The sequence below is a fragment of the Rattus norvegicus genome, chromosome 4 (assembly GCF_021556685.1).
Source record: "Rattus norvegicus strain SHRSP/BbbUtx chromosome 4, alternate assembly SHRSP_T2T, whole genome shotgun sequence".
Taxonomy (NCBI): domain Eukaryota; kingdom Metazoa; phylum Chordata; class Mammalia; order Rodentia; family Muridae; genus Rattus; species Rattus norvegicus.
In genome coordinates this window covers 135181027-135205198 of record NC_141537.1, presented here as the reverse complement: position 1 = coordinate 135205198, position 24172 = coordinate 135181027, and the positions used below count along the sequence as shown (strand labels likewise).

Here is a 24172-nt window from a genome sequence, read left to right as displayed (position 1 = left end):
TACAAACACACACACATATATATATACAAACACACACACATATATATATACAAACACACATATATATACACACACACATATATATATACAAACACACACACACATATATATATACAAACACACACACACACATATATATATATACAAACACACACATACAGACACACACACACACACACACACACATATATATATATATACAAACACACACACACACATATATATTTCTATCCCCATCTTCTTTCACTTCTCCCTTTCCCCATTGGTTCTCTCTCATTCTAGACAGTTTAATTTCTATCACACACACACACACACACACACACACACACACACACCATACATGTATATATGTTTTAATGAACAAACTTATGCCCTTTGTAGGAAATCCAGGTTGCAACTGCAGATAACCATATTGAGTGAACTAAGCCAATTAAAGAAAGATAAATATTGTTATGTTTTTTTTCCCTCATTTCTAGATTTTTATATAGGTGCATGAAATCAGTACTTTTATCAAATGCCCAAAACAAAACAAACAAACAAGCCAATGTCAGGCAGGAACCTGTCCACCGGACAGAAGCACCATTTCCATCTGAACTCTGAGAAGTATGTCTTGTTTCGACGCTTCCAGAAAGTGCTCGGGATTCTGCTAGCCTTGGGAGTTGTGTTGTTGGTCTCCCTTTTCTTTTCTATACCCGAGAGTTCTTGCCATGTCTGGTTAGTTATTGCTCCTCAGGGAGAGGGAAAAGGCATATTGGAAAAGAGAGAAGCCCACTTTTTCTTATCCTCCACAGTTTAAACAATTCTCCAAAGCATTGCAGTTCAGGGCTAGAGAGGCATCGTGAGCACGAGTTCTGCGTGCTGACACTATCTTCATCTTTAAGCTTACATAACCCGCAGATAAATTATAAGTTACTACAAAGATTCCCACCAATGACAGACTGAGTCACTGTCCTCCCAGCCCTTTCATCTTTCTGGATTCGACTTCTAAGCCTCTTTATATTCTGTCAAAATGGAGTGTGCTTTTGCCAACATCATGCAGCGTATGCCAACACTTGGACGCATTTTCCACTTTACCTGGATAGAAAAACACGACCATGGGTGAAGTTTTTCCACCATTTCTTTTACTGTCCCTGTCTCTCAAAGCTTTGGAAAGCATTTCATGTCTGTACTTGTGCAACACAGAAAGAGAATGAATGGTTAAAGTGGCTTTTGTTTGCTGGAATACAACAAATGGTTATCCTAGAAACGCCGTGCTGTTAAAGAACTAATCTGCTGAAGGCTTTGCTTTGACGTTTTAATCACCAAGTGCCCACTTAATCTGGAGACTGAAACCACAGTTTCAGGAGAAGACATCCAAGAACACTGATGCCACAGTTTTCTTGCTTGGCTGATACCTCAGGGGAAAAAAAAATTACTTGCCCAGAGCAATCCCAGAAGAAGAAAAATTGTCTTGTAAAAAAGTATGTGTGTGTGTGTGTGTGTGTGTGTGTGTGTGTGTGTGTGTTCATGTGTGAGTAGATATACGTGTACGCATGTGAGCATCTGGGTATATGTAATGATTGACACTCGGTGTCTTCAACAGTCATTCTCTATCTTAATTTTTGCCACAGCGTCTTTCATTGAACCTGGAGCTCACTAATTCAGCCAGACCTGCTGACCAGAGTTCCTTAGGGATCCCCTTGACTCTACTTCCCCACCACTGGCATTGCACCAAGTCTTCTTTCACTTGGGTACTGGTGACCTGAACTCAGACCCTCACCCATGGCAAGGACTTTACACTTTACCAAGTGAACCTTCTTCCTTCCCTCCAATAGCATTTAAATGAAGGTAATTGTGAACCCCTCTCAAAAAACAAGAGGCTCTCTGGAGTACTGCAACTTTGTATCATCGATGCTTTGATCGCTACAGATGCCAATCCCAGAGCAAAAGGCCTTCTGTGGCAGAGCTCCTACTTGTAAAACATGGGCCACAACACTGGTTGTAGCAGGCTCTTAGGCAAGCACCATCTCACTGCAGGAAGGATTTTGCTGGTCCAACCAATCACTGAGGAGATGATGCATGGGTAGGGCTTATTATTAGATTCCATTCCCATAGAGCGAGTAGAGAGACACTGTAGCCTCTCTCCCTCCAACAGAACAGTGTTCTTCAGCACCCCCAGATAATAACAACGCTTAGCTCCCCTGTAATGTCTTCACAGGTTTCTACATATAAAAATTAGTTAATTAGCAATTATCACTGTATGCTAGGTAAGCAATGATTAACATCGTAATTTTTACGGACTGAGTAAATGAGAGTGGAGGAGAAAGTGCCAAGAGAAAAATTAAAATTAATAAGTTCCTAGATCATGAGTCTGAACTGCAGGGCTTCAAAGGGTGTGCTTACTGTCTGTCTGTTTGTCTGTTTGTTTTAAAGGATCTACTGGGTGGTGATGCTAAAAGCCTGGAAAATGAAATTTTCCTATTTATTTATTTATTGGTCCTGGGGTTCTGGGTTTTGTTTTCAGATGTGACTCTTTACATGCAACCTGTGATGCAATTTTTTTTTTCTAATTGGGAATCTTTGTAATCATAGATTTTATCCTTGGTGTCTCTTACATTGCCCCCCCCCCCCACACACACACTTTAGAAACAGTGATAATTCTCTCTCTTGTACGATCTTAGAAGCCAAAAAAATGTGTATTTGATACAGCAAATGTGGGAGTGAACCTCTCTTCTCTGCCTTCATTCCTTAGGATCCAAGTGAAACTGTTCCATTGCTTGACTTGAGAACGGACAGAGGAAATGAGGCCAGCCAGCATCCACACTGTGGACAGGCGACCCTCACTGACTGATCTCAGAAGCTGTGAAGGGTCAAACCTGGTTAGTGCTTGGATGGGAGAAAGCACAGAATAAGGTTATTAAAAAGGTGATGGCAGAGATGGGAAGAACACAAAGATTTGCAAAGTCATCAATCTCTGTGTCTAGAACTGCCCATATTTCAACCCCAGATGCTGTGGCCACAGTTGAGCGAATATGTAATCCAGGTCAGAAAAATCAGTCTTTTCTTGGGAGGCTTGGCTTGTCCAGAATTCATCTGCCTGGTTTTACTTGCACTTTTGCTAAGCATCGTGAAGTCTCCACTTTTCAGTGTTCCCTTTCTTTCTCACTGAGTTGCCTGGACCAGGTAGGTGATTCTTCAGCTACCCGAGGATGCTGGCTGAGCTGCTGTCAGAGCCTGGCTTTAGAATGAAGAGAAGGTTGCCCTCAAACACTGCAGTGGTGCTCATTCTGGGCCAGCTTTTCCTCAAGAGACATTGGCAGTGACTTGGGTGAGAGTGGTGCTTTGTCACTGCGTTTATGAGTATCTCCAAGAGATGTTGCTAACCATCCTGGAATACAGAAGGCAACCCCATAACAAAAGATGCTCTGCAGAAATGTGTCACTACTGAAAAACAAAAAGAAAAGAAAACCCAAAAATGCCCTGATTTCTTCTTTTTCTTAATAGTTTTGTCTCTTGGTTCTCCTGTCCAATCCAGTGACAGAACAACATGCATGCCCTTCTCCTTGTCCTAGTTAACTAATGAGGAGAGACTTTCTGAAGACCTTGCCTTTGCCTGAAGGGGCAAAATGACAATAAGAGACAGCCTCTCTGTGGTCTCAGATCTGTCTCTTTCTCTACAGCTTGCCCCAACCCCACAATCTGTCATCAGGGGCCACAGATGAGTGGAGAGACAGCTCCGAAGTGTACATCTCAGCTAAGTGCTAATTTCCCATTTATGGTGTATTGCGGAGTTTTCTCGTGTTCCTCAAAACCAGTTTGGTTTGAAGATTATCACCTTGTTGACACCAGCTTGTCTATGAAACTGACAAGCCCACACACCTTGGTTGAAAGAAGCTGCGGCTGGGCCTCATCTGAGAGCCCATGAGTAGCTTAACAAATGTCCCAGTGGAAGATTTTCCCTGCTGGAGCTTATCGGAACGAAGGTCATGAATATTTCACATCACTTGGAAGCCTATAAAAAGAAAGGCACTAATTGATTAAAGTCGATAAAAACAAAAGGATCACGGCTAGACACCAAATGCCACCCAGTAAGGATTAAAGAACACCACTGGGGTTCCTCAACCATGCATTGAACAATCTGGCTAGCCACAGCTAGCAACAGTTTTGCAGAGGTCAGTTCAGAACACTAATCCCTATAGACATGAAGGCCATTCTTTCCCTCCAATGAAGCAGTTCAATAGTTAAGGTCATGGGTCTTCAGCAGTCCTGTACAGGACAGAAGTAAAAGTAATTAGACAAAATGAATGCTGTAATCCCATTTTCTTGGGTCCACACCAGACGCAAAATTCTTAGCTCTCCATTTCCAGGTTCTCTCGAGAATCTGGCAGCAGAGTCCGAATGAGAATTCCAGAACTTGACTTTACTCTCACTAGGACGGCCTGCCTGACTGACTGCGTGTTTCTTAGGAATGTCTACAGCCTTGGGTGGTAGTGAAACAAAAACAAAAAAAAACTACCAAATACATGGGTAATATTATGAACTTTCCACTTAGACTGGAATCCCAAAAGTGGTGTTTCAACACAACGCCAAGCTTGCTTCTATGCTTGAAAAGCTGCTCTGGAGTAGAAGAGACCGGTCCCGAGTTCCGGATGGCAAGAATGGGTTAAAACGCAGGGTGTCTGTAGAATAGCGGCTTCTCCCCGGCTGGTAGGTTCTTTCTCAACGTGGACACTCAGGCTCCATGTGGACCACTAACTCACAATCTGCAACACACAATTCTCAAAGGAGCCTGTCTGCTGTGATTCTTTGAACTTCTCCAGTGGGAAAATAGAGATAAAACAACAAACAAACAAACACATATAAAAGCACTTAAGGAAAACAAAACAACAACAAAAACAAACTGAAGGGATGCAGTTGGCGAGTTGGGTGGGGTAGGCGTCGCTACAGGGACTTGAAGCTTTAAGCGCCCCCAGCTCTCCAACTGCCAGAGTAAAGGCTCCAATAATCTAGGGCAATAGTTTTCAAATGGAGCTAAATGCGCTCTGGCAACATTGTAGCGCTGGTTTTTAAAGGGACCAGTTTGGGAGTTCTCAGCAAAACGCTTGCAGTACTGTAATGCTCTCTTTAGAGAGGTGAAAGAAGTGGATCCAGCCACTTCTCTGGCCTGTCCCATACAGACAGCTGGAGGGGAGATCTAATTCTTGCAAATTCGCCTTTTCGCAGATCTCCTAGTTGCGACCAAAGTTTCAGCCACAGCGTCCAGCAGCGGCTGTAACTTTCCCCGGAGCGAAATAAATAAATAACGACCGTAAATACAGAGATAGCAGGGCCTTAGATATTTTCCTCTCTAAAAGGCAGACTGGAGAAAGAAGGAGGTGGGGATGAAAAGTCCTGATGTGGCAGGAAACTTCTTTGAGCTAGAGCCACAGACGCAGCTCCAAACGGACGGAGATGCGCTCTGCTGGCGTATTTTGTCTTTTAGAGAATCATCCAAGAAAGCAGAGAGAAGACCCCTAAGAGGGGGCTCATCTCTGGTCTCCGGCAAGACTCCTTGTTTTGTGGTCCCCTCAGCCTCTTCTGCTTCGAGGCCTCCTCCCTTTGGCAAAAGGAGAGTGGCGAGGCACCGGAGGCAAGATGTGAGTGCGCTTGCGCTCGAGCCAATACGGCCGGAGGAGTCCTATTCCTCGGGCATTTTCCGAGGAAGTCGGGAGCAATTAGGCTCAGTCCTGGGAGAGCTAGCTAGAGAGCGGGCGGCAAAGCCGGCGTGTCTGGGCCGCCTCGCAGGGAGGGAGGGAGGGGGCGGCCGGTCGCCCGGCGGCGACACCGGGCCCCGGCCGCCACCATGGGTTTCGAGTTGGACCGCTTCGACGGTGAAGTGGACCCTGATCTGAAGTGCGCCCTGTGCCACAAGGTACTGGAGGACCCGCTGACCACCCCGTGCGGCCACGTATTCTGTGCCGGCTGTGTGCTGCCTTGGGTAGTGCAGGAGGGCAGCTGCCCCTCGCGTTGTCGCGGTCGCCTATCGGCCAAGGAGCTCAACCACGTCCTCCCACTCAAGCGTCTCATCCTCAAGTTGGACATCAAGTGCGCGCACGCGGCACGGGGCTGCGGCCGGGTGGTCAAGTTGCAGGACTTGCCCGAGCACCTGGAGCGCTGTGACTTCGCGCCCGCGCGCTGCCGCCACGCGGGCTGCGGCCAGCTGCTGCTGCGACGCGACGTGGAGGCCCACATGCGCGACGCCTGCGATGCGCGGCCCGTGGGTCGCTGCCAGGAGGGCTGCGGGCTGCCGCTGACTCACGGAGAGCAGCGGGCGGGCGGCCACTGTTGCGCGCGGGCTTTGCGGGCGCACAACGGCGCGCTGCAGGCCCGCCTGGGCGCGCTGCACAAGGCGCTCAAGAAGGAGGCGCTGCGGGCTGGCAAGCGGGAGAAGTCGCTGGTGGCGCAGCTGGCCGCCGCGCAGCTCGAACTGCAGATGACCGCACTGCGCTACCAGAAGAAGTTCACCGAGTACAGCGCGCGCCTCGACTCGCTCAGCCGCTGCGTGGCCGCGCCGCCAGGCGGCAAGGTAGGCTGACTCACACTCACACTCACACTCTCTCTCTCTCTCTCTCTCTCTCTCTCTCTCTCTCTCTCTCTCTCTCTCTCTCTCTCTCTCTCTCTCTCTCTCTCTCTCTCTCTCTCTCTCTCTCTGTGTCTGTGTCTGTGTCTGTGTGTGTCTGTGTGTGTCTTTGTCTCTTCCTTTCCCTCTCCCCCTCTCTCCGTCTCTCCCTCCCTTTCTCCTCCCTCCTTAGCTGGCCCAGAGTCCCACCCAGGTCCGATGAGTATAGGGATGCCAGGGTCTTCCTGGGTGCATCTCTGGCCTCCTCTTGTTAGCAATGTTTGCCAGCTGCATCACTCCGTGCGGATTACTTAACTTATCCCAGCTAAGAAGTATGACCCCCAAAGGCAAGACATAGAGGGTGAACTGAAGCTACAGTAATTTGGGGGGACCGGAGCGTGTCTACGAACACTGAAAGGAACCCACAACCAAGTGTAGGGTAGGAAGAGAGAACGTGGCTCCAGAGTCACAGATGTGTTGAAAGGCTTTGCCCTGCACACCAGCCTGAGATCCGGGAAGCTGCTCATCTTGGCTCAAGATCAGAGCCATGGTCCTTGTGGATGAGGCACTGCATGTGGTGACCTGGATCCATGGATCTGCTGCGATCCAAAGGGCGTGGGTGGAGGATGGGGGCGGCAGAGTCGTTATGGTGCGGCTTGAAAGGGATGCCAGGAGAGAGGCCCTAGTGTAAAGGCTGGATTCAAACGTGCACTTTCCTGCCAGCTCACTGGCTGACCTTGAGTAAGTAGCTTAACCCCTCTAAAGTTGGAGACTCTGGTTCCTAAAGACTTAAAGCAGGAAAACACAGCCAGGCACCATAGGAGTACTCATTTGGGCAATTGAGAAAGAACCCAATGACCCACTTGCTCCAATAACTGGAAAGTAATAATTAAGTGGTAGTCTCCTGGAATTAGAACATCTCCGCCTTTTAGTAACCAGCTGAGTGACTTGTGGCTTAGCCTCCACAGGTGCTTCGGTTTACCTCTAGTGTAAAATGATGTTATTTCCATCAAGGTGAGGATGTAGAAAATGGTCTGGCACAGTGCTGGACTGAGAGTACCTGCAATTACCTGAAACCACTCCTGTACCACTCCGCTGCCCTGCTGACCAGGGGAATTATTAGCCTCCACTCCTGAGGTTTACCTGCTTCAGCTCTTCTCAGGCATTTCTCTCTTCTCTCTTTCTCTCCCTCTCTCCCTCTCCCCCTCCTCCTCCCCTTCCCTTCCTGTTTCTCTCCCTCCCTCTCCCCCTCAGATTCTCTCTCTCTCTCTCTCTCTCTCTCTCTCTCTCTCTCTCTCTCTCTCTCTGTCTCACATGCACACGCACACGCGTAATATAGGAACAATGTTTAGCATTTTGTACATGGAGTAACTGTGGTTCTTGGAGAGACAATCATATGCTTAGGTCAGGGCTTTAAAGGGTCAGAGGTGGGTTTTGATCATACTTGTCTCTCTAGCACAGTGGTTTGCAACCTGTGGGTTGGGGTCTCATATTAGATACCCTGCATATCAGGTATTTACAATTTGTAACAATAACAAAATTATAGTTCTGAGGTAGCAATAAAGTCATTTTATTTTATTGCCCAGAAACAGTTTCAACATAAGGACGTGTATTAAAGCATCGTAGCGTTAGACCCTGCTCTTAACCACAGTTGTGCCCTGTCTTAGTTGAACCACGAGTACCTGTTACTCTCGGGCCACCAACAGTGAGGTGTACTTTCCACTGCATCTAACCTTATAGATAGGAGAACTGACCTGGGAGAGATTATATAACCTGTCAGAGTCCCAACAGTGGGACCCAGCAGAAAAGCATGGATTTCGTTTCTGCCTCCCAGAGAAGATAGGTTTTTACTAGACGTTGGCTCCATCTGGGCATATACTGACATTTGGGGGCTTGATAAGGCTTTGTTGGTGGGAGTTTCTGTTGTCAGATACTCTGTATAGCATTGAGCAGTACTCCTCCTGGCTTCAACTTACAGGATGGCAGTAGACTTTATTCCAAATTCCAACCATCCAAAAGGTCTCCAGATGCTGCCAAGTGTCCTCTAGGGAACTGCATCCCCTCACGTGAAAACCCCTGGTTTGCCTGCAAGCAAGCAAGCCACATTTCCAACAGCTGGGTTCTTCTGCTGCCTGGCAAGGGGCGTGGACCCTGCTGCTGCCACTCTGGCTTCTGCTCCAGATGGCCTGGCAGACAGGGGAGCATATTTGCCCAAGGGGGCCCCAGGGACCTGTGTCTGCTCAGTTCTCCCCACTTCCCCCCCCCCCCCCCGCTCCTTCTTCCCCCGCCTGCATTCCGGGCCTGCAAGTTTCTACCCTTCACCCCCTTTCTGGCCCCTGGCCTGTCTGTCAGCTGCAGTCTCCACAGCTGGCCAGCTCTGGGCGAAGGGCAAATATTTACAGCTCTGAGGCTCACAGAGGACCGCACAGGCGCACAAGAGACTGGTGTGAGTTTGCAACTCACCCAAACAGAGGGTTGAGCTTGCTTTTCAATCAGGCGCCAGGCTTTGGGCAAAGGCTTTCCCAAGTGCCTCTTGTTTATACTGTCATCTGGGCTTCCTGTGTCGTTTTATGAGTGACGCTTATTTATAAATAAGCCATTCACTCCTTCTGAGTTCATACATCATTCATTGTTGAGATAGTTTATTATTTCTTCTTGCCTTTCTATTTTCTTTCTGGGATGTTTGAGTAAACTCTCTCTTAGAATCAAAAATGGGATGCTTGAATAAAGATTGTGGATGTGCTTTGGAGCTCTGTTGGGTAAGTAGGGCAGAGCATCAAGAGCGTTAAACTCAGGAACTAGATGTTGACTTTGAGAGACAGAAGAACTCCATCCTGAAGGTGCCAGGCTTGGGGACAATCAAGGATGTCCTGGTCCAAAAGCTGCCCTAGCTGGCTTCTCGGGCTTTAACCCTTAGCCAGCCTCAGATGAAGTCTTAAAGAAGCTTGCTCCTCTTGTCCCCAAGTTAACCCTCCTTGGCCTTTGCTGAGAGGGTCAGCTCTTCCTGTAGTCAGCTGTAACTCCTCCCACCGGGAGCTGTTTAAGGCCTTGTATATTTCTTTGGGCCAACTTTCTGTCCTGCCTCAGTTCTGTTTATTCTTTTCCAGAGGCAGAAGGATTTAAGTTGCCTGGAAACTCTCAGATACAAAACTTTTATTTCATATTTTTTTCTAAAACCTGTTGTTTGTTCCCTGTTATAAACTGAAGCATATAATCAAACTTGCTTCATAAATGATCTGACCTTCTTCGTATTTTTCTTGATTCAGTTTTTGACAACACCCGAGCACCCCGGATTTGGCTAGGTTGAACCATGTGGTTTGTTCTGGTTAAAGTGTGATTGTTGCACTTTCAGACCCCAGGGTGCTAGGAATCCTTGGAGAATGTGGTAAAACCCATTTTCCATGGTCTCACCCATTAGCCAGTGTCAGGAATCTACCAATGAATTATATCCCCAATTCTAGTCTATGAATTTTTTCCTCCGTACAGTGTTGGTGATGGAATCTGGAGCCTTATAAATGCCGGGCAAGTCTTCTGTCATTGAATTAATTCCTACCCTTCAGATCATTGTCTAAACATTTTTAAGATCAGGATAGTATTTTAAAACTGACATCAACAGGACTGGTTTAGGAAGATATCTCTGATTTGCCTGAGGCCACATCTCTTGGTAGTAGGCCTGACATGGGTGTCATACTTCAGTTAAAGAGACTTGCTCCCACCCGTGGTTTCCCACCCTGACCTACCTACCCGTTTGTAAGAACAGAGGCATTCTAGAGCACATTCAGTTTTTCCTCCCTGGCAAAGCAGAAGCTCTTGGTAAAACTTCAGAGTCCTTAAGAAACTTAGGGCTCATCCCTGTGTCCTTTGACCCTCAGCGTCCAGTCAGTCACAAAATCCTGTGGGTCTTACCTCTTAAACCTGTCTTGCACCTACCTATTTACTCTTCTCTCAGGTCATTCAGACAGCCTTCTGTCTCAGTCAGAGGTTCTCAACCTCAAGCACAGCCAGCATTCGCACCGACTGATTCCTGATGTGCCTGTGTTGCTAGTGGCGTGGTATGGGTAGCACCGTACCTTAACATCAGCACACCCTGAGGAGCAGCATTCTCTGAACTGGAATAATCAGCTCTACCTGCAGCTGCTCCATAACGAGGAGCAAGACTGGCCTTTCTTTCAACCACCACCCTCCCAGCATCATCTCCTGCCTGGACCAGCCATTCCTCTCCATACCGTTTCATTTCACATCAGGCTTTACCTATCTCTAGCCATAACTGCGTACAGGTGTCAGTCACCTCTCACTCTGTTCCGCTTTCTTTGCATTGAGCGGGAAGAGGTGAACAGTCCAGCAAACTGCATCCAAGTGCATCCACCGGTTGGTGCTCTCCTCTCTCTTGTCTTGACTTCTCTGATTTCTGAGGGCTCTGTGGCTAAGCTGCAAGCTAACTGGCCAAGGGCCTCTGCACCTGCTTTTATCTCTGCCTGGAACGGTGTATGCAATCATGCTTCTCCAAGGCAACTGCTCCTTTCTACCTCTCTCCGCTTGCCCTGGGACTTTCTGTCCACACTTAGATTTATTCCCTAGTGAATAACCGACTGCCTATCCTTTCTATCCTGGTCCAGCATTGCTACATCCAGAAGCCGGGCTTCTCTGATCTTACACATGATACAAGGCTCTCCCTTGTTCATGGAATTAATGCTAGTTTAAACTCTCTAGTTAGAAGGGTCTCTCTGGTCGAGGACTGTCTCCTCCCTGCTATAGTCCTCCCCATGTGTCTCCCAAGTCCTTGATGGCCACTCTTATCAGCCATAAAAACCATTCAGGTTGCTCATGAAGAATGGACTTGTGTTACAAACAATACTTTTTCCTTTGTCATCCATGCCTCAAATTGTTTCCAGGTTTTTGGGAGACATTGTTTTTCTTCCGTGAGATCCACCCAGATCAAGTGGTATAAAGCTTCAAATCCCTGAAACTGTTTTTTTTTTGGCCGTTTAGAACTGGGGATAAGTTAATTTAACAAATAATTGTATCAGAAAGGTATTCCAGATGTGTGAAGGCTTTGAAATGAATCTATACCGTGCTTGCCCTTGGGTGTTCTTTGGTTCAGACAAGTGTTAACAAATAGTTGTTCCTTAGTGTGTTTAACAAAACGACCTCTTTCAGCTGAAAGAAATGTGGGCTGACAGTTGTGTTCTGTTTCAGTGATTTATAAAGAGGGCGAAGGTTTGCTTTACAGATATCTTAGCTATACTGGAGTCGGTGTGTATAACTGTTGGGGTTGGAAATTCTCCTGAGATTAATGTATGAGTGGTTCTTTTAGTGTTCAGAGGTGACGCATGCCTCTCTGGGTGTGTATCTGATAAGTGAGAATCTGCATGTCAGGTAGATCTCCCTGGACCAGAACCCAGAATGCTTAGAAGTATCCAGCAGGTTTCACTGGTGCAGACACCAGAGGGTTCTGGGCAGTGTCTTGAGGCCCCACTCTCATTACATGGAATTCTCCAGCTGGTTCTCTCTCTCTCTCTCTCTCTCTCTCTCTCTCTCTCTCTCTCTCTCTCTCTCTTTCTCTCACTCTTTCTCTCTCTCTAATGGAGAGGTTATAAAATGTACTTACAATTTAACTAAAGCTTTACAAAATTAGAAGAAGACAAGTTTATCATTCTGAGAAGTACTCTTCCTGTAGTTTCCCACAGGCTTCAGAAGGATTGTAGTCATCTGTGCCTAGCTCTGTGTTGGTTTGGAGTGTGGATGGAGTCTTCTAGATCATCCTGGGGAAGGCCTGGTCACTCCTTATTGGAGACAGGTTCAAAGTCCAGACAGTTGAGTACTTTGACTGCTGTGTTCCCCTGGCTCCTTCTGCTGGGTTTCCTTGCCTTCCAATGCATAGATTTCCTCCCCTTGCAGAAATTGCTGTGTTCACAGACCCTACACAATGCATGGGGAACCAGAGCTTGGCTAGCAAAGACACTCAGGCAAAGCAGATAAAAACAAACAAACAAACAAACAAACAAACAACAACAACAACAACAACAAAATGATAGTGCCCGGGAAGGGATCGTAGTCCTTCATTTCTTTCATTTTTATCCAAGTTATTTTAAGAGGGGCTCATGGCGAGAAGTTGATAAAATTCTTCCAAATATATTCTGTTGTTCAGTTCCTCATATCCTTGTATCTGGCGCACCAGGTACTGTGGTGAACTTTGATTGGTACCAAGGCAAAACTGAGCATCTTTAGCTTAAGGGAGGAGTCACTTACTTATGAATTGAAATCACCCTAACTCTTATTCTTTGCCTAGCCAAGTTTTGTATCTGTCAAGTTACCATCCTCCCCTCCGCCCTGGTAATGGTACCCTAATAATCTAATTCCAATAAGAAAGGGATTGTTATAAAGCAATGATTACTCTTGTAAAGAAAATAACTAACAGATGGGCTTGGGTGGCCATCTTTCTCATCCATTCCATATGTGTAATTGCCGGTGTGTAACAGGACAGAGGCAGTGGGTAACCTTGGTTTGAGTGTGGCCTGCAGCAACCACAGCCATGGGAACTGGGGATGGATGGGCCAGATGGGTCCTTGGCAGACAGTTCACCCTGTTAGCTAGCAGCTGTTTTCAGGCACCCATAGCTCCACACCGCAGGAACATGAAGAGAAGGACAGAGTCCCATCGGGGTGAGGATCAGGGTTGGATGCAAGGTACCCAGAGTAGAGCTGGTGTGAGATGCCTATCCCATCTTAGACGCTGTGGCCTAAAGACACATGTGTCTTCTCCTTGATGATCAGGGATGCTGAGAGGGACTCCAAGTTCCTATAAACAAGAAAATAATGGTTTTACAGTTGCTAAGTGAAGTAGACTTTGCTCTCTGTAATTTGGCAAAGAAAATACTTTGGGGTGGGTCTTTGGGTGTTTAAAATTTAAAAATTTCTCACCATGGTACTCAGGATGCTACAGCAGGAGGATCACGTTCAAGGCTTGCCCTGTGATACCTAATGAGAGCGTGTTAAAAACGAAATTTCACAAACTCTTACCCACCCTGTTTTTGTGCATTCGAATTGCTGTAACAAAATGTCATAAATCGGGTAGCTTGTAAACAGTAGGAATTGGTTTCTTGAGCTCTGGAGTCTGACAAGCCCAGGAAGACAAATGTGGCACATTCAGTGTTGGGGGAAGGCCTGAAGTAGCCCTGGTTCACAGACAACGTTTTGGTCTCTGTTTTTTTGTTTGTTTGTTTGCTTGCTTGCTTGTTTTTCCCTATGCCTTTTTAGAAGAGGTAGGTGCTTTAATGAAGGCACTGATTCCTAAACACATTTCAATATGCCTCCCTTCTTCCACTGCTATTATTACTCTTAAGACTTAGGATTTCAACAAAATTGTTAAAATGTGTATGTTGTATGTACACATACATACACGTGTATGTGCAGGGAGGGGGCTCTATAGGGCAGAGGTCAATGTTCAGTGTTATTCCCCAAGTGAAGTCTACCTCAGTTTTTGAGACAGAGTCTTTGAGTGGTGTAGAACTTGGAATGTGTGGTAGGTTGGCTGGCCAAAGGGCCCCAGAGATCCGCCAGTCTCCACATCCCCAGCACTGGGCTTATGTGTGTGGACCACCACCTCTTGTCACCACTGTCTTAATTGCTTGCAAGGCAAGCACTTCGTTGACTGAGCCATTTCTCAACTTCACAACATCTGGATATTGAGGGCACACAAACAATCATAGCATAACTCGCCCTTGTCGGACACATCGAGGATGTCACACTTGAGCTTCTGATGGCAATGACATTTTGCCTCATGTTTGGTTCCATGAATCATTGCTTATGAACTGTCTTGAGAAAAGCAAATGAGTCAATGGCAAAAATTATGAGTTATGAATTTGTAGCTCAGCTTGTGGAAATACAAAATTAGACGCTCGGGGAGTCTGCAGTTTGTTTAAATAACATGGCAAACTTTGGAGTAGAGCAGAAGTGAGAACTCTTCGTCTCTGTTACCTTATTCTCCGAACGCATGTTGTTTGGCTTGCAGAGGTGTATGTGTGATTCAGCAGAACTAAAAGCCCGGCAAAAGCTGTTCTTTGGTCCCATGTACCTGTCTTCCTGGGTCCCTCACTTCTCTCCGTTCTCTCTACACCTATCTTGATAAGTCATGCATCCTGCTTCTTGCTCCCATGGCTGTCCCATCCGACTGGAATTGTATGCAAGTATCACACCCATCATTCCTGTCTTAGGCTCAAACAGTGTCCGCTTCTGTTCTTCCTCCAGAAGCCCTTTATTTCAACTGGAATTTGAATTACAAGGAGGGCTTAGTCTGTGCTCCTTCTTTGAGAATGCCAAAGGCTGGAGTACAAAGAGGACAAAAGGCTTCAAGGGTAGGGAGTGAAGACACCCCCAGCCCTTCCTTCCAGAACTTCTGGCAGATGGCTCTGTCTCCCCATCCACCCCTCCAACCCCCAGCTCTGCACATTCTTTGCTTGGCGACAGCCAAATATACAGCACTTTTATGTCACCAGTCAACACATGGGGCCTGTTTCCCAGCTGTGTGAGCCGCAAGGGACTTTGCTAATCTGAAGCTGAGAGGTGTCCTATCACCCCTGACAGCCTAGTGGTCGGTAGGTCAGTTCCATTTCCCCTATACCCACTGTGCTGCTTTCCAGTATGGCTTGCCCTGTCCTGGGAGCCCACAATCGCACTGAGCCAGAAACAGCCCTCACTTGGCAAAAATGAGGTTTTCAAAGAGTTCATAGTGACAGTGGCAGGGATGGATGCTGAAAGAGTTCATAGTGACACCGCTTATTAGTGATAGCCTCAGTATAAGCTTCTGAAGCCAGAGAAAAGTGACAGACTAGGACTGAAATGCACAGGGACTTTGTCCCTAGAGGACAGGTCACACTCTTCCGTGCTGAAAGAGTAGCCCTTAGGAGAGTGTCTCCCAGACAGTCAAAGCAGAGCAACACATCACTTAACAAGACGAACTGAGAAATGTGCTAGGCAGTTTTGGCACATGAAAACATAATAAAGTCTGGTTACACTAGGCTGACGCCAGGACACAGCATCCCCTGGGACCACTCATATGCATGGCTTGCCTTTAAGTAAAAAAAAAGTGCTTGGGGGAGGGGGAACGTCATTAAGAGGTTTGTGGCAGTACATGGAATATGTGACTTCCACCCTGAAGTTTCCCTTCCTCCCCAGGTTCTTAAGCAGCTGGCTGTGGAGTTGACAGCTGAAGCAGCTGAGATTTCAGATGATCCAGTGGGTCCATACTAGAGGAGGGAAGAGGGATTCTAAACAAATTCACATGTATGGTACTGGGAGCTTCTATTTCTTCTCATGGCCTGCTGGCCTGGGGCCCCTGGAGGTTTCATGCCCTCATTTGAGTACAGCCATAGCCCTTTCTCTAAGGTTAATCTGTGTCCTTTCTCTACCCTAAAAATGTAAGGCTATCCCAACATCACACTAGGTCCAGCTATCTCCTTGGATAGAGTTCTATCTAGAAAGGCAGTGGCTTGACAGGAATGGAGTGTATTAATCTATCTGTCCAGCCACAAGTGGCTCCATAATTACTTGCTTTTCTTTTCCACTCAGTGGTGTGTCCCTCTGTCTACTGGGCCCTAGGAAAGAGACATGAGAACATGTAACAACCGAGTCTGGACGGCTGAAGGCAAAGCTCCAGAGGAAGGCTCTCCTGACTTCCTCTTGCTGCTGTTTTCCTTCTCTTGTTCTCTCCTTAGCCTTAAGCCTCAGGATCTGGTGGGCCTAGGTGCTGACCAGAGTGTGCGGCTGTCCCTATGGACTCTACCCCTCTTCTCTCTTCTGCCTCCAGAATTCACAGTGAAGCTCACAGGTTCTTGGGTTTGCGCTGATGCAAATGGCATCTGCTTCCCATCTGATTTGCTTCTAGGGCCCCCTCCCACCTCTGCCTGGCTGTGCCTTGTGTCCTATTACCATGCTGCTGGCCCACAGCCCACCTTGTTGTCTGCCAGTCTAGTCTGTGCTTTGCTCAGAGTCTGAGCTGCCTGCCTTGATTTTCCTTCACCACACCTGCCCTCTCCCGTGTGAAACGTGTCTACCTGGTATTCTTTCCGTTAGTATTCTACAGTTATTTTTGCAGGCTTGGAAGGAAGGGAGGGATGCAACACAGGCTGGTATCCTCCTTTTTGTTTTTAAAATTTTCTTTTATTTTCAGTACCAGTTCTTCAAGCTTACCTTAATATTGACTAAGCTTTTCCCCACTGAATGGATTTGGGGGAATAGTGACTGAGGGAGTAATAAAGAGCCCAGCATCAGTGCAGAGCCAGGTCCATCTCAGCATTCAGCCTTGCTTATGTCTTGAGCATCCTTGTGAGGTATTGCCTGCATCATCTGTTACCATGGTACCCGTGGCATGGGAAGAAGCTATTAATCCCTTTCTGTGGATCAGGAAAATGACTTCAAGTCATGATTGTAAGTGGGAGATCTTACCTGAGGTGCTGTTGGTGTAGGGACATAGTCCTTTCAGGATTTACCAAGCTCTGAAAAACATTCTCAATCTTCACAGTTACTATCATAGGATCCAGTGTGCTTGTTAGACATTAAAAGCTGCCTTATCATACAATCCAGGGGTGTTTGACCTTTTGATATTACTATATGACATTGTACTATGCACTTTTTTTCCGTGGGGCCACATTGTTGCTCTCCTGGGAGGTATGGAGCCCTCGACTGGCTGATTGACAAAACTGGTGCAGGTGGATTTAGGACAGGGTGCAAACATTTACAGTTATCCCACAGACAGCATGGGTGCTGGAGTTTCACAGACCATAGTTCTAATTTCCAGGCTCCCACTTTATCTCTGTTTAACCTTGAGCCCGTGGATGATTGTCCTTATGTCTCTATGTTGAGAGACAGATGTGTCACTTAATCAGCTGTTCACATAAAGTTGGACCTTTCCGATGTCTGATCCCCCACCCTGAATTTTGGAGAAAATTGTATAGCAAGGCTGGTGATAAATCCCAAAATGATCTAGTACTGCCTAAATATTCCCTTACATAGAAGACACCACTGTAACAAAGTATAAAGTGTCAGGAGAGCAGGCAGCATGGGTGAGAAGAGCTCTTGCACACACCCCTACACCCCTCTCCTTAGTTGGTAAAGTGTAATTGAATGGAAACCATTTCTACAACTCTTTTCTGAAGTATTTCAAGCCCAGGAACAGATTACACAGTTTTTCAGAGATGAAATGTTCGTTAAGTCTGATGTTTATATGGGATCTGATGGTGAAAAGCCGTAATTCATTTTTCACCTGCAAAACTGACCCAGTGGAGGTTGTTGGAGAAGACAGTAGGAGAGGAAAAGCAGAATGAAGCCCATGGGAAGAGAACAGAGTGTAGTGTTTGGTCATTGGGCAGAGAAATGAAAGAACTGGGTTCCTGCTGACCTTCATCTCAGCCAGCTCAGCATCCCATGCCTGGTGACTCTCCTACACATTAGCTTACTGCTGTGACTCAGCCCTAGGTGCTACACTGCCATTTGAATCCAGTGTGGGCCCCAGGCTAGTTCAAGGTGGTTGTGAAGCACCCTCCCTTCTTCCCATGGATTGCCTCTGGGTAGGAAGGGCAGGCCAACTTGATTGTAGCTGCTGAGCAGAGGGACATTGTGTTTATGGCATGGCTTTCTTAATCCTCCAAGAGATACCCAAGGCCGTGTCCCTGAGCACCTCCGATAGCATTCTTTGGCAATTTCAGGATTTTGTTCCATTTCTGTATCCTGGGCAAACCTTCCTCACAGTGAATTCCTTTTCTGAAATTTTAGCAGCTGAAGCCTGAGAGAAAGGGAATAGCTTTTGCAGACCTGCATAGAATTACTTTCAATATGCTATACCGAAACAAAGCAGGGTGGACAATGGATAGAATTGGAGGGTGTTCATCCAAATACACACTCAACCTAGTATTAGCTCATTGACAGGTAAAGTCTTTGGCACAATCTTTCACCTCTGTTTGGAGGATGGGAATAGTGTCAGTTTATAAAGCTGTGGATTAGTAAATGAAATGAAACACTTCACTTTGAGTATAATTCTTGGCGTACAGCAAAACCCGAAAATATTAGCTGTTGCCATTGGAACAGCATAATAGAATTCTTTGCTTTTTACCCCTCTCCTCCCCTCCCTCTTTCTCTTCCTCCCTCCTACCCTTCCCCTCCCTCTCCTCCCTTCTCTTCCTAATTTGCTCCCACCCTTGGCCTCCCCTTCCATCTATCTTCAAGATTCTCACACAGTAGATCTGAAAGTAAACTTTGGGTTAATTTGACCATGCGTTCTTCTTTGTGCACCATTTGCGATCATCAGAGCACAGCCATCTGCCTTGGATTAGCGTGTAACTGTACAGTTTCCACCATTGATTGTTATGAAAGCCAGGCATGTAAGCCATGTAAGATAACTTGTCCAAAGTACTATGTATTTCTAACTTTTCACCCTTCTAAGAGAGCACAGTAAGAGGTGGACTTCCAGTCCATCTGGATGAATTTCTAGTGTCCAGTACAGAAAACTGGAAACTGTCTCACTAGAAAAATGTTTAAAGCTGTGTTAGTGAGCTGAATGTGTGTGTCACAGAACAAGAAGTAACAGTCTGTACAGGAGATGGCTCTATTTTTACTGTTCTCCTATCACTTAAGAGTGTTAGCTAAGGTGCCTGACATCTCTGTCCCTTTTGGCTGCCTGTGTGACCCATTCCTGGGTGACTTTAGTTTCTTGGATTTGAGGTTATTGTGACATCCGGCTGTCCCCAGCATGTCTTGTGTTAAGGGGTTCTACATTTTCGACATATGAGCCAGTAATGACTGTGTGCCCTTCCCCTGTGGGGCACCATTCAGGATTTTCTGGTTCCTTTCCACATTTTGCATCTGACAATTTCTTAAACACACACACACACACACACACACACACACACACACACACATCTCCCAAACAGAACTGACTATTGACAGTCCCTTGCATGTGCTCACACTTCCGAGAGGATTGCCATTTGACCCTCTCATGATGTGACATGAATGCTGTCCTTTAGAAGTATAGAGAAACAGAGAGTGGCCGTCTAGACAGCCAGAGTCCAGCGGGCTAAAAGAAGGCTGCATCTGTAGACCTAGGAGTCATTGATAATGAATGATTGAAGGCCTGTCTGGACGCCTCCAGACATTCTTCTGTGGTCATCCGAGGCATGTCTGCAAGGTCCTAAAGGCAGGGCTGAATTTCAGATTGTGTTCTAAAAGTTTCCTCAGCCAAACTTCTCAAGAGATAAGAATTTATAAAGCAATTAGCTCCATAGTCATGAGTCTCCTTGTATAAGAAAATGCTACCCTCAATTTCCTGTTTGCAAATTAACATTGTAACTAATTTGTTGTCTTGCAGGGTGAAGAGACCAAAAGTGTGACTCTTGTCCTGCATCGGGACTCTGGCTCCCTGGGATTCAATATCATTGGTGGCCGGCCCTGTGTGGTATGTTATTTGCTAAAATGTTTTTGTGGGTTTTTTTTCTCTCTATCTGTGGAGGTTGGAAGAGAATTTGAGGTCTTGGGGTGAGGACTGGACAATCACTAGCTTCATTCTGCCGTCTGTCTTTAGTTTTTTGTGTGTCTGATGTTTTCACACACAGGGCTGTTCACGTTAATCAGTATTAGGTGTCTGACGTTTCTTACTCTTGCCTTACAGCATTGGCCTCATACCTTCCTTTCAAACTATTGGGCCTTAGGGTTGTTTCAGTGATTGAGTAGCAGGAAGGCTGGATGAAGTTGTGTGATGGGGATGTAGCTAGAAATGAATGGCCAGTTACCTCCCAGCTGAGCTAGACTGTGGGCTCCCTGTGTAGAAATAACACCTTGAACTATGCTTTACCACCTTGGCATTACTCATGGACAAGGTCCAATCCCTTCCTCTTTTCTTCCCGGGTCAGCTCTTTGGCCATCCCATCCCTCAGTGGCCCCTCCTCTAGACGAATGAGGCCAAATTCCAGTCTGCTAGCTTAGGTTTGAGGAAAATGGCTTGAGAAAGTGTTCTGGGGATGACAAGGGATGCTCTTCAGACTCTCATCCTTTAGAATCGACCGAGTGTCTGCTGTCTTTTCCTCTGTTCTAGCACTGACCATGTGCTAGACCTTGTTTACCAACTAAAACCAGCTCAAGAAAACAAGATTTGATCATTCAACAACTACATACTGAGCACTGTTGTCTGCTAGAGACTGATAGGTACAGTAGAGGCCAAAGAGATTGGGACCCTGTGGTCAGGGACTGATTGCTGGGTGTGGGTGCAGGTTGTCAGGCACAAAACAAGTCTGAATGTTAACCATAGACTGGGAAAAGTGGGGTGGGAAGGGTATCATTAATGGTAGCAGTCAGGAAAGCCTGGAGAAGATGGCCTGTTGAGTCCTGAAGTAGGAAAAGGTACCAGCCCTGCAGAGATGGGGAACACCCCACCCGCCTTCCTGGAGCTCACATTGCCATGGGCATAGTTTCACACTGATGGAGTAGGACCATGCCACTAGAGATGCTCTGAAGGAGAAGGCGTCTTAGAGAAGGACCACTGAACTAAATTCTGAAAACAGATAGGACTCTGCTCAATCAAAGGAACATTTAGGTTTAGAGACAGGCTCTTGCTATGACTTCACCCTGGCCCAGAACATGTGATCTTCTTGCTTCAACCTCCTGAGTGTTGGATTTCTACATATGTACCCCTGTGCCCAGGTTCATAAACTGTGTTTTGTCTAAACACACACACACCCGCACACTTTTTGAAAGTATGTGAAGATCACTGAGACAGAAGACAGTGGATTTGGCAGTGCTTATAAGACCTAGGGGTCCTCTAGGGCAGAGGTAGGATTTGGGGCAGCTAGAGGTAATCAAATGGTTCAAGTTGAGGGATGTGCAGAAACGTGATCAAAACGGGATGCAGTCAGTGCTGGGTCTGGACTCTGAAATAGTGTGGGCAGTGACTTACTGTGCCGTGTCTTTACTCAAGGGGAGTGACGGGAGATTTATGGTGGAATTCCTGTAGCTTTTAGCCAAAACCGCAGTTTCAAAAACAAAGTTTTGTTTTTAAAAACTGACAGCTTTGTCAGAAACGATATGTAGTAGATAAAATGATGAACGTCATCTGTCTGGGACAACACTTTAAATGCTGGGTGGGGGCCGCAGCCCTTCCCACTTTACTAAACCAGAGGAATGAGCTCACAGATTCCCATCATCTTTGTGGAAATCTTACCAAACTGGAGAAACACGTGTGAGGCTGGCGCTTTTCTGAATCCCCTCTTGTAGTTGATGATGATCCCAGGCTGGGTGCCTCTGCATTATTTTGATCTAGTCCCTTGAAGCCCCAGCTTTGGGAAGGGGGGAGGGAGACAGGCAAGCCTCAATGTGTACGCATTTGACCTCAGCTAACAACAGAGAGGGGCTTGGATCTGTGCCAACTTATGAAACGACCTATTTGTAATGGGGACGGGGAGGGGTATTGTTCAGTGCTAGAGCGCTCAACCAGCATGCACAGCCCCCTAAAAGAAAAACAAAGGGATGAGAGAGCACGTAAGCTTCTTAGCACAGAGAATAGATGGGGTTCCCTTCGATTCCATTGGAAATGATGCTCCCTCCTCTGCCACCTTCTGTCGTCAGATGTAAACAACCTCTGGAAACCTCCATCCACTCCACTTACTAGATGTTCAGAAACTTCTACAGCAGACAGAGTCTGAACTAGGAAGACCTTGTCTCTGCCCTAGGTGCAACCACATCAAAACCTAGTGTTTGCAAGAGCTTGCTGTGGAGAGGCACTTGTATGGGTGGTGATTACTGAGAAACCCATTATGCTGCCTCCAGGACGATGCTTGACAGCCACACCCCAGGAGGGGTGGAGGGCTTTTCCTCCTCCCTGGGAAGATGGTTTCTGCTTTTCAAAGTGTGTGTGTGTGTGTGTGTGTGTGTGTGTGTGTGTGTGTTTCCACTTCTTTTTCTTTTAAAAAGTTGTTTTAATACAAACCCTACCTGATTTTGTAGCTTTTTCAAAAGTTCTCTATTGATTTGGTCTTGAGCCAACAATATATATGGGGACTGAGTAGATGGCTTAGTGAGTGAATGCTTGCTGTGCACGCATGAGGAATAGAGTTCAACCTATCACACCCACGTGTAAAGCCAGAAGTTGTAGCCCTAATGCTGGAGGGCAGAGACAGGAGGATTCTAAGTACTGTCTGCCTGCCATGCTCAGCTTCAGTAAGAGACTTGGTCTCAGAAACAAATGAGGTTTGGAGCTGCTGGTGAGTTAGCCCAGTGGGCAAAGGTGTTTGCTGATGAGCCTGATAACCTGGCTTCAATCACCAGGACCCAGCTGACATGCGTGCTCGAGTGCGCGCGTGTGCACGCGCGCGCGCGCGCGCACACACACACACACACACACACACACACACACACACAGGCTTGAGCACTTTTTACATGCAGATACACATCAATATAAACCATACATACCAAATAGGAGAAACCAGAAGGAAGTTCACATTGAAGTGTTGATTACAAGTTTTCTGATTAACAGAAAAAGCATACCAAATCTAGAATGTATTCTGCACTTCACTGGACTGGGAGGGGCTGGCTGGTCAGTCTCTGAGTAGACAGGAAAAAGCTGAACTGAATTCCAGGTATAGGCACACATCTTTAATCTCAGCACTCAAAAGCAGAGCCAAGCGGATCTCTGAGTTTGGAGCCAGCCTGGTCTGTAGAGTGAGTTTTAGTAGAAGCAGAGCTAAGCAGCCAGGCATACACATTATCAGGTGTGGAAGTTGAAGGCAGAGTAAATGGTGAGTGTCTTTTCCCAAGGTTTTCCTGTGAGATGCTTGGTTGGACAGTGAAATAGCCTAGCCTAGGGACTCTCACATCAGGATTACCATTGCACAAGTCTCTGTACAATGCTGTTAGCCAAACCCATCACTTATTTATCATTTCTCATGTCCCCTAAGAAGCAGTAGCCTAAGAAGAAGGTGTATCCTGTCATTTAAGCCTTGGGCAATGGTATTTTATATCTTGGTACTCCTGGAATGAAAGCAACATTTCTTGGTTTTCTTTAACTCAAGACAATAAAATAAATCCCATGGTACATTAGTTCGCCTTGATTAATAGATCAGACTTTGAGTATGTTAGGAGCCAGATAGATGAAGACAGAAGACAGACACCAGAGGGGAAAATCCAGCTGTCAGGAATGGGCTTCAACTGGTTTTCTTTCATTGTTGTGCTTTCTGTGTGCAGGGGTGTGTGTGTGTGTGTGTGTGTGTGTGTGTGTGTGTGTGTTTTCATATATGTACACCTATACATTATAGCCAGAGGGCCACCACAACTGTTCCTCAGGCATTAGCCACATGGTTTTTATTAACTTCAAAAGGATAGATTGTATTGTCTGTAAATTACACATTAATAACTTGTCACCCAATCACTCGTCCTATTCTCTGTGCAGGTAGTTTGTTTATTTGTTCATTCTGTTGTTGTCATCATTGTTGTTTGTTTTGTTGTCATCCTTCTGGCTTGTTTTGTTTTGAGATAGGGTCTGTTTGTGTAGTCCGCTCTTTCCTGGAACTCTGTGTAGAACAGGCTGGCCTCAAACTCACCAAGATCCTCCTGCCTCTCT

General features: G+C 46.4%; 1 protein-coding gene across 1 annotated transcript in view; it reads left to right on the top strand.

Moving 5' to 3' along the window:
- Positions 1–5817: 5817 nt before the first annotated feature.
- The window catches only part of Pdzrn3 (PDZ domain containing RING finger 3), a 233029-nt gene continuing 214674 nt past the window's right edge, over positions 5818–24172 (top strand). Inside the window, 2 exon segments of the mRNA NM_001271251.1 lie at positions 5818–6544; positions 19934–20020. Coding sequence (NP_001258180.1) covers positions 5822–6544; positions 19934–20020 — 810 coding nt within the window. The 5' untranslated portion in view covers positions 5818–5821.